The sequence below is a fragment of the Geospiza fortis genome, unplaced genomic scaffold (assembly GCF_000277835.1).
Source record: "Geospiza fortis unplaced genomic scaffold, GeoFor_1.0 scaffold962, whole genome shotgun sequence".
Taxonomy (NCBI): Eukaryota; Metazoa; Chordata; class Aves; order Passeriformes; family Thraupidae; genus Geospiza; species Geospiza fortis.
The window spans coordinates 18,087-33,699 of record NW_005054620.1 but is presented as its reverse complement, the minus strand read 5'-3'; the positions used below and the strand labels follow the sequence as shown (position 1 = coordinate 33,699).

At 41.4% G+C, this 15,613-nt stretch overlaps 1 protein-coding gene across 1 annotated transcript; it reads left to right on the top strand.

The window, feature by feature from the left end:
* The first annotated feature begins 2,219 nt into the window (after positions 1-2,219).
* Positions 2,220-7,265, top strand: TMED7 (transmembrane p24 trafficking protein 7). The gene is made up of 2 exons (XM_031064728.1): positions 2,220-2,465; positions 4,353-7,265. The coding sequence occupies exons 1-2, from the start codon at positions 2,292-2,294 to the stop codon at positions 4,587-4,589; spliced, it is 411 nt and encodes a 136-aa protein (XP_030920588.1). The 5' UTR covers positions 2,220-2,291; the 3' UTR covers positions 4,590-7,265.
* Positions 7,266-15,613: the final 8,348 nt, after the last annotated feature.

The following is a 15,613-nucleotide window of genomic DNA, read 5'->3' as shown; positions in this document are numbered from 1 at the left end:
CTTCCTGTCGGGAGCATTGGGGAGCAGTGCCCGGCCAGGGAGTAGCGGCTGGATCCAATGAGAGGTTTCCAGCTTGACTGAGGAAAACTCTGCGGGAGCGGCTGGGAGGCCTCCGTGTAGTGCAGGGCTGAGTGGGACACAAAGTTGGCCCTGAAAACCGGCAGTGTCCGTAACCTGGTGGCTCACATTAGTGACCCTCCTGAACTGCGCAGAGAATACCTAAAGCACGCCTGACCAACAGGTCGGTGTGCCGCCGACGTAATTGCCTTGAGGTTTGTGAAGCATCGACAGGATGAGCACGGTACCTCTTAAGAGCTAATATTTCGTGTTTCAGAGTACAATCCAGGTTTGGCTTAAATACTAAACAGTGAAAGGGTGATAGGAGAAGGATGTGGTACAGCATCACTGTTTTGGTGCTTCTGAGTGTATCAGCAGGGCTAGAACTTTTCAGTCTGTCACTTCAGTCGATGAACTAACTGATAGTACAGCAGCAGGATGAGAGAAAACTCATGCCCGCTGACAAAAATCACAGTTATCTTTGGGGGCTTTTGAAAGGATTGTGTAATTTTTATGAGCTGACTTTTCTGGCTGCAGTCCTGTGCTTTCTAGTTTCTCAGTTGCTGTCCCATCTCAAGTATATTTGGGGAATGTTGCTGCCACGTATCAGTCCTTGTTATTCTGTCCTGTGTGGTCTAAGTTCTGGATATCTTTTTCTCTACCCAAATATTTCTTGTCTCTGACTGTTTCTTCCATACAGTCTTTTCTGTGCAGTACTTTACCCTGCAGTTTGAAGTGGGTATCACTGGACAGATAAGCATGCTGTTGCCACTTTTATTGGTGACCAGAACAGGATTAGCACTGCTAAAAGAAAAGTCTGGATTTGACCAGCCACTGGCAGCTTGAAGTGCTGTGTGAATGTCCTTTGGCAGTATGTCTCAAGGGCCGACAGGAGGCACAATCAAGTTCAGTGGCAAGGAATCCTAGGGGAGCTTTAAAGTTCTGGCCAATCTTTACTACCTCTGTAAAAGCAATATTTTCAGGGTGCCTACACAACTGAATGCAAGTGACTTCCATGAAAAAGCACACCCTTATCAAATTGTAGATCGTATTTCAAAAATTAAGAGCTGTGTTATTGCTTGCCATCTGGATGCTTTTAAAATTATGCCTTTGTGGAGGACCTGCTGCTCCAGTCTTTTGTTTCAGTTGTACCACTAACGTAATAATTTTAATAACCTGGTACTTCAGTAAACTGATGAGCATTTAAACAATGCCATGTGGACTGAAGTGCAGATACAGAGATACTAAAATATTTCAGTGATTTCTGCACACATATGAAATAAGTCTCTTCCTCCTTCAGCATGCTTTAACTTAAAAGTAAAAAGTTTGCAGCAAGGATAAAGTGTAAAACTGCTATGGTAAGAGTCATCAGAATACCAAGTTGTGAATACCTAAACTCCTGATCAGTCTTTCTGGAGAATCCAGGTAGTAATACACTATAGACCAACAGTAATCAAAGCCTCAGAAATCCCCTTGAAACAATTGTGAAGTTTTGAGTCAGTTGCAGGCATTATCCTGATGTGCTGTTTTTTGCAAGAGCTCCTGTGTCTAACTTCAGAAGGGAGACGGCAGGTCTCCCAGAGCTCGCTCTGTTGACAGCAGCTGACAGGAAAATGGACAGAATGAAGCCAGACAGATTGAAATTCCTGTTCTACTGGTCAAACACCATTCCTGCAGCCTAATGCAGCTGAGATACAGCAGGGCAGTTACACTTTCCTGGCCACACAGGAAGGGAGTGTCTTGCTGCATGTTAGCAGTCTCAGCTGGATGAATTAATTCCACAGAGGACTTGAGTGTACAGCAAATGTCAGACTCATTACTGTCATGTCTTTGCTGTCTCATGGAGTGTCATCTACTGTAGCCTTTGCTGTTGTACAGTTAGTAATAACAAAGTAGCTAAAATTGTTCTCCTAAGGGTTTTAAAATACAGTTGACAGTGCAAATGCTGAACCAGAAGCATTTTTAATTATTTTCTGCATGTCGTTCATAGGAAAATAAATTTGCAGACTTGCTTTGAAAGATTCTCAAATGAATGCATTCTATTTTAAAACACCTGTCAAGGCAAAAAGCTTTGCAGTTTCATCTGCCAGACCAGACTTACTAGAAGAAATATATAGGTGTCCATATTTTTAAAAAGACAATTTCTTGGTTTTTGTTTCCAGGTGATCACTGGGGGTCATTATGATGTTGACTGTCGGTTGGAAGATCCCGATGGCATTGTGCTGTACAAAGAGATGAAGAAACAGTATGATAGCTTCACATTTACTGCATCCAGGAATGGAACATACAAGTTCTGCTTCAGCAATGAGTTCTCTACTTTCACACACAAAACTGTGTACTTCGATTTCCAGGTTGGAGAAGATCCACCACTGTTTCCTAGCGAGAACAGAGTAACCGCACTTACCCAGGTAACTGTTGTGTTTGACAAAAGTTGTTAGGTGAAGGCAATTTTTCTTCAAGTTCAGCTGCTTTAGTTACCTACATTGCTTTTGAAAATTAATGAAGTGGAGCTTTTCAAATATTCTGAATTGCAACAAATAGGTCTTCTTTGTAAAGGTAAGATTTGTAGAACACAAAATAGATCTGAGAAGGAATCACCAAATGTTTAAGAGGAAATTAGGACAGAAACTTAGGGCCACTGTTGTTTGGGTGGTTTCTGGTGTTTTTTTGATTGTTTTCTGTTTGGTTGGTGGGATTTTTCTGAAGTTTCTAATGGAACATCCTTTCAATGACACAGTCTTGTGTCTCTTGACATGTGGATTTCATGAAATAGATATTGGTGGAACAGGGTTTAAAAAATTTACAAGCTCTGGAGAAACTGTCAGAATAATTTCTATATTTAAAACAATAGAGTCTTTTTTTAGGAGGAGAGCTCATGTAACTACTGTTTTTAAACTGGGAAAGGAAATTCTAGCAAAATAAATCAATAATGTCAGCTATATTTATTTGACTTCTAGACATTTGGGCTTTTTAAGTCTACAAAGTGTCAGAGCATTATTGTTATTGTATTTTCAGTATTTTATAGTTTTGTACCACCTGTGCACAATCTAAATACCTTAAAACTTTCTTTGGATCATTTCCGTAATTACTGCAGTGCTTTTATTTTGGGCCCAGATTCTTGATACTGTATCTCCTAGTTTCTTTTTTTGCTTCCTTGGTAGGAGGTTCTTTTTGCAGTTCTGGTCATGCTTGTGGCATGACCAAATTTGGGCAGCCTTTCATGGGAGCAGTTAAAGGTAAATCCATAAAACCAGAGTGACCTTGTGTTTAGATCCATTGTGCAGATCAGGATGTTTCTACAACTTACAAATAGCAAAACTTAGTTTGGAAAAACTCATTCTGAATTTTGTCGAGAAGATTATCTTAGACTTCTTCAGACACACCTTGAAAGTTATCAAAATGCAGTTAGACACAGATTTAAGGGACTCGGAGCAGCCCTACAAGGGCGTTAAACATTTCCTTTAAAATAATTTGTGCTGTTTGATCTTCAGGAAATATTCATTTTAAGCCATTAAAGAGAAACGTAAATTGTGAGTAGAAAATAAGTCTTTTGAAGATCTAATGACTGTCTCTTAGTGATCAAAACACAGTTAGGAGTACTTTTACTTACAGCAGATAAACTGAAACTGCAAGAAGTTTATATAAAAAATTATCTAGGACTTGGAAAACAAATAGTGCTTTTTGCTTTTTTTAAAATGAAAAATCAGTAAATTGGCCAAGTTGGTAAGTATTTTTGTATGAGTAAGGTGTGGGGTGTTCAGGAGCACCGAAGGATAACAATTGTCCCTTCTCTAACCAGTTTTTGTATACATGAGTAAGAGAATGGTCCCTTGACAACAGAATAGATGTTGTACAACTTGAGTGAGAATTAATGAAGAATGTCATATTTGTGAAAACTGAAGCACATAGTATCTGCTCTGTATATCTTAATATTATAAGCAACTGCTTTTTTTCCTGTGGAATTAACAGCTGGAGGATCAGTGACATTTCAAAAATATTTCTGGGGGTCATTTTGAATCCAAGTATAAATTTGGAATTTATTCATTAATTCTCAGAGCCTGTTGCTTTTTATTAGTTCTGTGGTTTTATCTGCTTCTGTATTTAACAGTGTCACATTTTTGTGTGTCAAGTTTCATCAGTATAAGTTACATTTTATGATATTTGCACTGTTTCTATCTGACATTGTTCTGAGTTAATTCTTAGCTTGCAAAATTACATGACTCCTCATTTTAAATATCAAAGCACAAAATCACTAGAAGGGTTCTTAATTCCGTGTTGTGTGTTTGTTTCTTCAGATGGAGTCTGCATGCGTTTCAATTCACGAAGCTTTGAAGTCTGTCATCGACTATCAGACTCACTTCCGCTTGAGGGAAGCGCAGGGCCGCAGCAGAGCAGAGGATTTAAACACAAGGGTGGCCTACTGGTCAATAGGGGAAGCAATCATTCTTCTTGTTGTTAGTATCGGGCAGGTATTTCTCCTTAAAAGCTTCTTCTCGGATAAAAGAACCACGACAACGCGCGTTGGATCGTAACCAGTAGCAGCAATGCTTCAGGTGTGTTACTCATTAAGATTAGTGGTTCTCCAATTTAACTGTAGGTACAGAGGTCTGAATATATGCAACACTCAAATGTGTATACTCCTCATCTCTTAAAAATCACAAAACGGACCCAAAAAGTTATGAAAGGGACACATAATTTGAAATGTTTTTAAGGATCCTTGGGAACTTAAATATTTTAATTCCTGTATTAAAATATCTGGCAGTGTCTAGTCTCTCTTTATTTCTACTGATATTAATCCAAACCAAGTTTGATTTTTACCACTACAATTAGTCATCTGCAATGTAACACTTTAAAATAACACAACAGTCTAGTGTCTGATCCAAGAGATCATATATATGAAAATCTCATTTCATTTTAATTTTCAGGCTGAATATCTTGGATTACAAAACAAAAAATGTGATTAACTGTAGTGCACTGTTTTGATTTGCTGTTTTAGAAAAATGGAATCATACCCATTGCTTTTTTGTAAAATCGTTGAAAGCTTGGCACTACATTGTGGTACACATTCTTTATCAGCCTGGAAAGTCTTCAGAATTTGCTGAATTTTATACTTCATTATGATTGCTTAAACATCTTCTGTATTAAAATAAATACATTTTCTCTTCTGCAATGTTTGTTTTACTGAAGAAATTGTAAGCTGAGACTACTCAGGAAATCCACTTCTGCATACAAAAAAAATCCAAATTTCCAAGTTTATGTGAAAAAATGTGCAGTAGAATAGGGAGTCTTCTAACTTTGTCATTGAACCTGTGCAGTACTATACATGCTGCTGCTGCTGCTGCTTTTTGGATTTAGGACCAGAAGTGGCTTGGTTAGTTAAGCAGCACAGCACCAGCACTGGATGAGGTTATATTACGTGTTAGGCATGTACAAAGCTTTTTACTAAATTGTTTTCCTAGTGAGAGGGCAATTTGATATTGATACTGCATTGCACAAGTGCTGAAAATATTCCTCTGTGTTGCACTGAGACATGACAGCCTTGTGTATCTAATTGCCACTCTATTTTGTTAGTGGTCAGGAAATGTTTTAAATATTTCAGGTTATCTTTTTGGTAGAGTTATTAGAGTTACATTGCTTTCACTGCTTATGTCTTCAGTAGCTTATGTACTGTAAAATTCTCTTTTATTTTGTTGTGGAAGGTAGTAAATGTATGTACATGCCCATAGTTTGAAATGAGCTGGTCATAGTAAGGTTAAACTCCTTCAAATGGCTCTGGGGCAAAAAAAAAGGAGGCTGACCAATTCTTTAATGCACACAAAATAAACTAAAGTTAAAAATTCATCATATATTACTAGCTCAATGAAAAGAGGCTTCTTACACAAGTTCTTGGCAAGCAGAGAAAGAGTACTACACTCTTACTAATTACCTATAGTATTTCTAGCAAAAATTTGAAATTACTTGTTCAGGTGACACTTAAGCAGTCTGAGGAATTGATCTAAGATGACTTGATTTTAAAATCATGTCATGGTTGAAAAAAATAAAAGTGCCCCTACTCTGTTGCGAACTGATTGACTGCTCTTTTGGAAACTGAAGGAAAACGTCAGACAGCTCAAAGACTATTTAGAAGGTCATGGAAGTATTAAATTTCCTTAAGTAAAATTCAGGATGTAAAGTTTTACTGTCCTGTACTGAATTTTGAATACTGCAGTCTCATTTTGGGATGCAGGTTCCCCAGAAATAGTTAGACCCGCTAATACAAGAAAACAAAAGTCTGCTTTTGTCTTGCGATACAAATCTGTGCCTGCACACAACATTCTTGATTGTACCTCTATGCTTTCTTCTTGTGCTTCAGCAACTGATGTCTAGTACTTTTTGTGCTGCATTGCACACAGTAGTAAAGCAAGTGGTACACTTCAGGTGCAAGTGTCAAATGAAAACATGATTTACTTTTGCTAGTGTTCATTATTTCTGGAGTTTGAATATTAGTTATGTAGCTTTAATCACAACAAAGGCATTTGGTTGAAGGCTTGAATTGTGTTGGGTTTTTTTTCTACTGAGTTGCTCTGTGTGCTGGCAAAAGTGGTAAATAGTGCTATAAAACTGATGATGATCAGCTATTGCATACATGTCTCTTTATTCTTTCGTAATGTTTGAATGTGTGAAGTGGACTGTTCCATTCAACGTTACTCCCACAGCAGAGGTTTAGTGGACTTGACTTTTCCATTAAAGTTAGGTGTCTGAACCAGTGGTCTGGCATCCTGCTGCATAATATGCAGCAACAGCTTAAAAATGCCTTTATTTTTCTGTTGTTAAAAACATGGCACAAACACACGTTTAAACGTAGCTGTGTATAGTTTTTAACTGACTGAATAGGATATAATAAAACACACATGCTAACACGCAGTGGGTGAAGAAGTGCATTGTGACCTTTGGTTAAAGCTGCACCTTTTTAATATATGAGCAGTTTGGTTAATGGTGTGATACGCAAGAAAACACCCTGCGTTAAAGGGGATATAACTGTGTTTTTAATTGCTAAATGCTCTGGGTTTCAGCTATGCGTTGAATGTTTTATGTTTACAAGACTTCTTTTCGTGTCCTGAAATGTCGGTTCTTTAGTTTGAGGGCATGGGGGGGAAAATTTAGTTTGAATAAGACAAAAAGCAGACCCTGTGAATATTGTATGGGAAAATAAAAAATTAATATATTAATGTAGTCCAATTGTTTTGTTTGCATATGGGATTGGGGAACATTATTCTTCAAAAAATCTTTGAATTATAATTTGAATAATCAGCTTGTGTTTTAATGTACTACAGTTAATCTACCTCCTGACACTTGATCATTCCTTCAGCCATGCTTAGCAAGGTAGTGTGATTATTGGCTCTTTGCTCAGGACATCCTTAATGTAGGCAGTCACAGTCATAAATCTCTTCATGTTGGAGTAGAATTCAAAGTATTTAATTGCAGATGCCAGGAATTATTTGGGATCTACTGCATGTTTTCACATTAATTCTGTAGATACAGTTACAGAGGGAGCTGGAAAGGTGCCTTCAATTAATATTTTCCAATCACAAAATATGAACTTCAAATAAATAGTGACTGAATGTGTGATTTAAGGTACTTTATATTGCGTTGCATAGGTTTAAAGAACAGATATGGCAGGCATCATTGTTTTGTGTGGACACCTTCCAGAATTACTCTTCTTGCTAAGTCCGATGCTAGATATTAAAAAATATCAAGACTGTACAGCAGTTGGATTAAGAAAAGCTTTTGTCTAGAAGTATGGGTAAATACTTCTTTCAGTGATGTGTTAATATTATGGCCAAGTAGTTCTCTGGGGCTTTTTAAGGTGCACGGCACCCAGCATTTTGAAGCAATTAGTTGTGGTCGGTGGTGCTTTTCTGCTGAAAGGAGATAATCGTACCAAAACCAAAAATTAGACAAAGTGAAAAGATGAATCAGTAGATCAAGTGACATGCATGATGATGATGAAGGCTTTTATTAGGAAGGGAGGAGAAATGTGCTCTGGACCCCTGCAAACGTAAACAATTCCTGAACTACCAGGCTACCAGAGGGCACAAGTGCAGCAGCAATACCACAACTATCTCCTTCAGGAATGAGATGAAACCAAGAGTTTAACACAGGTCCTAGTGAGATGGATGAAAAGTCTTTCACATTCTTCCCTTGACTTGCAGAATCAAGTTCCAGAAAAGCAAGGTTATGCTATATGCACACTGAGGGTGCTACTGATTTCCATCAAGTTAAGTGTTGTGAGACATGAAGGAAAGTGGTGACTCAGCGTAGCTTAGTAGAAGCTCCAGATAGTAACAGCTCTCAAAAGGCTCATTATATGTATTAAAAAGTCCCTGTTGCGCTCCGCAGGGCAAGATGTTATGTAAATGTAAGGTGGTTTCACTTTTCAACACTTCTAAGCAGATTGATTTGACTTATGCCTTCTCCCCACCTGCTGACAGGAACCAGCATACACATGTGAGAGGCCTGGTCAGCATCTATTGTGTGCAGCACATTTTTAAGCACATGGACTGCCTTGTGTGTCCATGTTTTATATTTCTTATTACAGGCTGTTTTGCTAGTGAATTAACAGGAAAGGGAGTGGCATGGGTTATTTGTAGTTTTGTTGCCAGCCTCCTGTTTCAGGATGGAAGGTCCTTAAATGAGTAATCTGAACTGTAGTTTTACCTGAGTGCAGAAACAAATCCTGACAGGAACACCAGGTTCCTTAATTTCACTGTTGATCATTGTGTGTTTAGTTATCAGTAGAGGCCATTGAACAGAACTTCCTTCTTTTCGTGATCTGAATGTCATTGTGAGACACTGTAAAGTTCAGAATACAGCACATGAGAGGCAGTACAGCAGGATGCTATCCCTTCAACAGCCTGCATTGTTCAGGTGCACATTCTGTAGCTGAATGTATTTTTTGATGTGTTTCCACAAGAAGGATGCAGTGACCTCCTGCAGACGTGTGTGACAGTGCATAGTCCCTTATCAGTTGCATATTTAAGAGGCCTCCACTTGATGGAGTATTCCTGGCTTTAGCAAGAACCTTTTTGTTAGGGATTGTTTCTATGCATATCTTGGACATTCTTTCCTAAATTATTGTACAGGGATTTTCCTGGGACCAAGGACAGTAAATTTATTCAGACTTTACTGTAAATAAGTATTCTTTATAAATCAGCAAAAAAGAAAGTACATTGATATATTTGATGTGCAGAATATGAAAAACCAAAGACAAGCATTTTCTTCCTGGAAAAATCAAACAGGAGGAAAAAGGGGTTGGGAAGGATAACACTGATGAGAGACAAAAGCTTTTTTGGCACAGCACTGGCTTTTGGTCTGGTGTTTGGAGAACACAATACCACTAGATGTCAAGAAAGTAACTTGAAAGGGAGAGAAAGGGGGCAAGAGAGGGGAAAGGAGGAGTTAGGATGTATTAAAAACATGGGAAAAAATGAACAGATGGGACCCATGTGCTGGGTTTGTGAGGCTTAAGGAGTGCCTAGTTTGCTCCCTATGGTCAGGAGGTGCTCCATCTCCAGGGGTGCTGGTGGCTTTTGGTGGCTGCTACCCCCAGTACAGGTTTGCAGCACAATCTGCACATGGCAGCTGAAAATCACACAGAATCAACTCTTCTAATGCATATTGGCACACACATAATGAGGAATTCAATGAAAATTACCCTGGGGAAACTCAGAAGAAATATGTGTCAAAGGGTGGGTGAAAGTTGGAAGAGCAGGCAGCTGCTACAGGGAGGGAATGTGAAAAATGGAGAATGGTAACAACCAGGAAGTGCTGCCACCTGTGAAATACTCTGCCTCGCCTAAAACCAGCCTTTAATGCACTGACACAAACTCACAGTGACTCTGCATTTCTGTGTCAGTGATTGTCCTGAACTACTGACTCAAGATAGTCAGCTACCCACTCATTCTGCATGTCCCTTTCACTCACAGAGGTGCCTAAGACATTAAAGACCTCACTTACCATCACACCACACTTGCCCTTCTCTGGAACAAAAGTCATCAGAATCCAAAACTTCACAGAGCAGAAAATGAGTCCATATTTCATGACTTGCACAAATCCTTAGGTCAAGCCCCCAGAGAGTTACACTTCATTAAGTGGAATTGTGTAGCAAATGGAATTTTTACCCTCCTGCAAAGAAATTTTTACCCTCCTGGAAAGAAATTGCTTGAATTTCAAAGTGCAATTAACATCTTAACTCATCTTCTTTACTAATGCATAAAGAAAACCAGTGTCTGTGAGTGATAGGAGCCAGGTTCTGGATTGGAAGGTATTCAGAAATTACAATATTGGGGTGTCTTGCTGTAATGTGAGAATTTCAACATCTGAAATCGCTGCAGAAACTATACTTCTGCCTTTCTATTTACTGGCAGACCAAACATTGCATTCAGTCAAGAGATCCCTGCTTGGTGAATACAAATTGTCACTTAACACTCTCACTGCCTTCAGATGTTTGGATAGGAAAAGCTCTGATGGGCTTTTACCATATTCAAATAGTGATAATTATAAACCTCTTCATCTTTGTCATACCTGTGGTGCATACTGATGCAGCCTAAATTCCCTTGGACCAAAAGTAGTTCTGAAGTCATAACAAAAGCCCTCAGAGAGTGGGGCTAGCCTGGCACTTAAGCCAACTGGATGTGCCTTCTCTTGCGGCCCTACTCCCTCCTCAGGACATCTGTGCATTTCATGGCACACAGAAACATCCACTTCCCCTGAACTCCTAGGAATATATCAAGATAAAAACAGGGATCATTTGGATCACTAAATCATAGCTCCTTCAGATGCATCAACCATGAAATGAGCATTTACGCAGGAAGGGCTCAAAGAACATCCTCCAGCCACTACAGCCTTCAGCACTCAATAGCAAATGGCCTGTCATTGAAATACAAGCTCAAAAGTCTCAATGAACATTCCCCTGACAGTAGTCCACTGGAGAAAGCAGATCTGAAAGAAAGGTCACTGATGGAAAATAAAGTTGAAGGAATGCAATTCTGAAAGACCCAGAGCCATCACACCTGCTCATTTAGTTCACTTTAATGAGTTTTACACACTGTGCTGGAAATAGCAGACCCAACACAGATCTGCATACAGATTCACAACTGCATGCTTTCAAATTTTTTGTGGCTATCCTTCAGAGCTCTTCACAATCTTTGAATCAACCAGATGTAGACACGTGGATGGTGGTACGGGATGGGCAGAAGAAACAGGTGCATTTGAATGGGTATTTCCTCACCACATGATAAACACTAGCTCCTTTTGTTGGATTTGGAGCAATAAAGGTTCTTTTTTCCCCATTCCACGGACTAGGCAGTGGATCTGAGGAGGGCAAATCCTTCTGTCTCAAGTTCGTCATTGAGCTTGAGGAAATAACTCCAAGGCAATACTTGCTTCAGGGTTTGGAGCAAGACTCACAACTCATGTCAATTTCCAGACTCCAGGACCGCATGGAAAAGCTCCTACTCACCTTGTGAAACCTAACAACCTATAGTCTTGCTCTTGTTAATGCTTTCAGCCCACCCAGGCCTGCATGGCTGCTATCATGGAAGTGAAGGCACATAGCCGCCAGGAAAGAAGGAGAGGGAGGAGGGAAGTGCAATAGTTTGCTTCCCAGCTCTTTGCCATGCATGCAAGAATGTGGAGTATCTTTGAGTCTGTGGTGATTGATGATGGTTCAAAACTGTTGCACAGTGTCTAGTTCTAGCCTTAAGCTGCAGTTGTAGAAGCTGAAACACAATCTAAAGGAGAGAAGACAGCACTGGACAACCTGTCTGAGGGTGGTGCTGCACCCCAGGGATGCCTTAAGGCAGAGCAGGTGGCTGCTCATTAATTCCAACTCCTCAAAAAACCCCATTCATTTGGAAGGTTTATTTTTAGTATGTTGCCCTTCCAATTTGGCTGATTTGGCTAATTGCCTGTCAGGATTTTCCTTCACATCTTCATTTCCAAAAACTGCTTTCAGGTGTGAAAGAAACACACAATATTTGGTCTCTAACATTAGTACTACAGGACAGCAAGTGGATGCAAAGAGTGAGCTACTAATTTTTCTGCCAACATTGAGAAACTTTCAAGGGCAAAAACTGTTGCTAGATGGCTTATGCAACAAGGTCCATGAGATAACACAGTGTGACAGCAAACTCCTGAAGCTGAGTAGCTGGGTACTCTGAGCATAGCTTTACACTTTCTAGACCAATAAATAATACTTCCTGTGCTCTACCAGGCACTCTGAGTAAAGACAGGATTCCATAGTTTTTATGTAGCTCTGAATTTGAGTTCCACATGTGTTCCCTTGCCATTTCCCCTGAGAATAAGTGCTCACCCAAGCACTGAAGTTGGCTTGGGTGCTTCAAAACTACAGTGCCCTTGCTGTAGTTTTGCCTGCCCTGTGGCTGGGCTGCAAGACTTCTGCTGTGAGATTGTTGCACTGCATTTGGGACCCAAATGAAAGATAATGTGCTTCTATGTCAGTAGCCTAAAGAGAAAGTCTTTAGTGTCATTCTAGAAAGCGGAGAAGGAGAGCAAACAAGTCAGTCTGGCAGTTTTGTGTAGAGTGGCTGGGCAGATGGAGAACACAGGTAAGTATAGGCAGTGTAGAGGCTGCAAGACCAGATCTTTCCCAGACCCAGGCAGAAGTAAAGGACAGTAACTGAGCAGCACTGGGAACCACAAACAGGGAAAGTGCTATGGCCATTTGCACCAGGTAAGGTGTGGAGCTGAAGGGATACAACAACAAATTAGCTGAATTGGCAGAACTACAGAAGTTCAGTCAACACAAGATTTCCCCAGATGGCACACTCTGGCATTCAAGAAGGCAGAGATCCCCCAAAGGTCAGCATTGCAGGAGCTGGGATTACTTCACAAGAGACAGTTTCCTATCGGTGGCTATGGAACAAGAATCTGCTGCTTGTGCAGAGAGAATATTTGTTTTCTCAGATGGAGAGCTCTCTCCAAATGGCAGCAGCTGAGAGAAATGCAGACACCTTCAGTATCAGTCCTCTAAAACTTACGCTCTCCTCAGGCTGTCCAAGTTTCCTAGGCAAGAGAGCAAGGATTGCAGGGCACCTTGGAGAAGCATAGAGCATAAAGAACAGCAAGAAGCAACTTGATGCTGTCAGAAAATTCTGTTACTAGACTTGGGTACCTGTGCTTGGGAAATTTAATGAGAGCCAGCTGCTGGGCACACAGGCAGCAGGCTTTGTGCAACATCAAGATGCCGGGCTCCAAGGTCACAAATTAGTATTTTGGTCCATCTTTGTTCCATTGATGCAGGTCAATGGAAGGGGCCAAGTTTCAGCTGTCAGACAGGTAGCTGAGGATGAGGACATGGCACTCTATGCAACATTGTCAATTGCATGCATGAGGACAGGAATATACAGAAATCCTAGCTCTAAAAAAGAGTCTTAGTGCCCAAATGAGATACAGAGAGCAAGGTCCATGGAGCACTAGGGAGCCTTCTGGGACAAGAGGAGTCTGAACAAGAGGAAAAGGCTGCACTTTAATCTTAATGAAGTGAGGTTTTTGGCCCTAAAAATTCAAAGACTCCCAAAGTAGTACTGAAAGTAGAAGCTGGGAGAAAGCAAACAGGCACAGAAAAGCATGTGGTGTAGATGATGTGATGTTAAAAAGCGGATACATCTAGGGTTCAATGCCTCTTGTGAAATACCAGAAAGGAAATTAAAATAAAAACTGCAATAATTTAGGACAGCAAGTTAGACTGCCAATGCCAGTTCATTTTCGCATGCAAAATTAAATGTTGGTGTCAGGGCAAAACTGGCAAATCCTTGCAAGGAGCCTGGAGAAACAAGTTAGGGATGCTGAAACGGTTACCTTCAAAGAACAACAGCCATCTCAGCAGCTGGGATATGGAGGATCAATGGTATTCAGTGTTAGCTTGCTGACAGTTTTCATGGCAAGGAAAGAGTCAGTGCCCTCCCTCCCCTCTGCAAAGCTGTGCCCAATGCCCTCCTATCTCCCCCAATACCAGCAGAATACTCCCCATATCCACTGAGTGCTGTTCTGCCCCTACAGGAGTGCTGCCTGGGCCTTCAAGGCCCATTCCCCCTGACACAGCTCCTGTGATGCCAGCTGGTGCCTGTGCCCAGCAGGACAGGAGCAGGTGGAGAAGGGGTGAGTGCCAATGATCCGCGTCCACAGTTCCAGTGAGCACCTCCTTCTCTGAGCAGGTTTGGGGGCTTCTTGTGATGCAGGGTGGCAGCCAGTGCCCCCCTTGTGCAGCACTCCCCATGCCCAGGAGGCCCAGAGGGCTGTCTCTGGCCCCGGTGCCTACTGCACACAGATGAAGCCAGCTGGGAATGGTGGTGGGATAAAGCCACTGAAAGCCTTCAAAAACCTCCCACACACTCACCTCTAGTGAGTGAATTGATAAATGTGGGGAATGAAAATCTTCACATAAAAGAGTGGGGCCAGAAGCAGCAGCAGGCAGTGATTGCCCCCCTATGCTCAGCACTGGTGAGATCACAATAGAGTCCTGTGTTCAGCTGTGGGCCTGTTACCAAAAGTCAGTAAAAATAAAAACTCCTTAATACTAATGTAGCATTAAGAAGCCAGCATTCTTTATTGAGCTGGATGCACGAGGGGATAGCTCCTCCAAAATCTCATTCATGCTGAGTACAGAGAAAGCTCTAGTTTATATACTGTATTTTACATACACATTGATAGGATTTCCTAGAAGAAACATATAGATGAGAATCATTTCTCTGAAGTCATTAACATATGTTCCCTCCCCTCTCTCCATGTGTTCTTCTGTCTTGGGGGTCTCTTTGGTGATCCCTGGTGGTCAGGGACTCCAAAGTCGTAGCTGACAGCCTTGTGAACTGGCAGAAGCTGGCACAACTAGGCTGGTTGCTTTCCAGTTCTTCTTCCTACAGAATAAGCATTGTGCAGTTCCACAGGTCAATGGTTTTTGAAGAATGAGCATTGTATTAACCCACCCATTGTGCAAACAATTCTTCATCTGGCAACAGGCCCCTCTCTGCAAGAAGGATACTGAGATGCTGGAGTGAGTCCAGAGAAGGGCAACAGAGCTGATGAAGGGCCTGGAGCTCAAGTCCCCTGAGGAGCTGCTGGGAGAGCTGGGTTGTTTAGCGTCAAGAGAAGGAAATTCAGGGGACTTACCACTCTCCACACCTGCCCGAAAGCAGGTTGTAACCTTCTCCCAGGTAGCAAGTGACAGGACAAGAGGACAGCCTCAAGCTGTGCTGGGGAGGTTTAGTTTGGACATTAGAAAGAATTTCTTCAAAGAAGAGCTGCCCAAGGGGGTGGTAAAGTCAGTATCCCTGGAGTTGTTCAAGGGAGAACCGGATGTGGCACTCAGAGCTATGTTTTGGTTTACATGGTGGGATTCGTGGGATCGGCCTCGGTGATCTCAGAGATCTTTTCCAACCTGCCTTCTTCCGTGATGCTGTAGCAGCTGAGCCATCACAGCCCACACTACACAGTCCGCGGTCCTGGCGCGGGGGCACATCGGTACCGGCGGCCGGCCCCCCCCCCCGCGCCGGCGGGG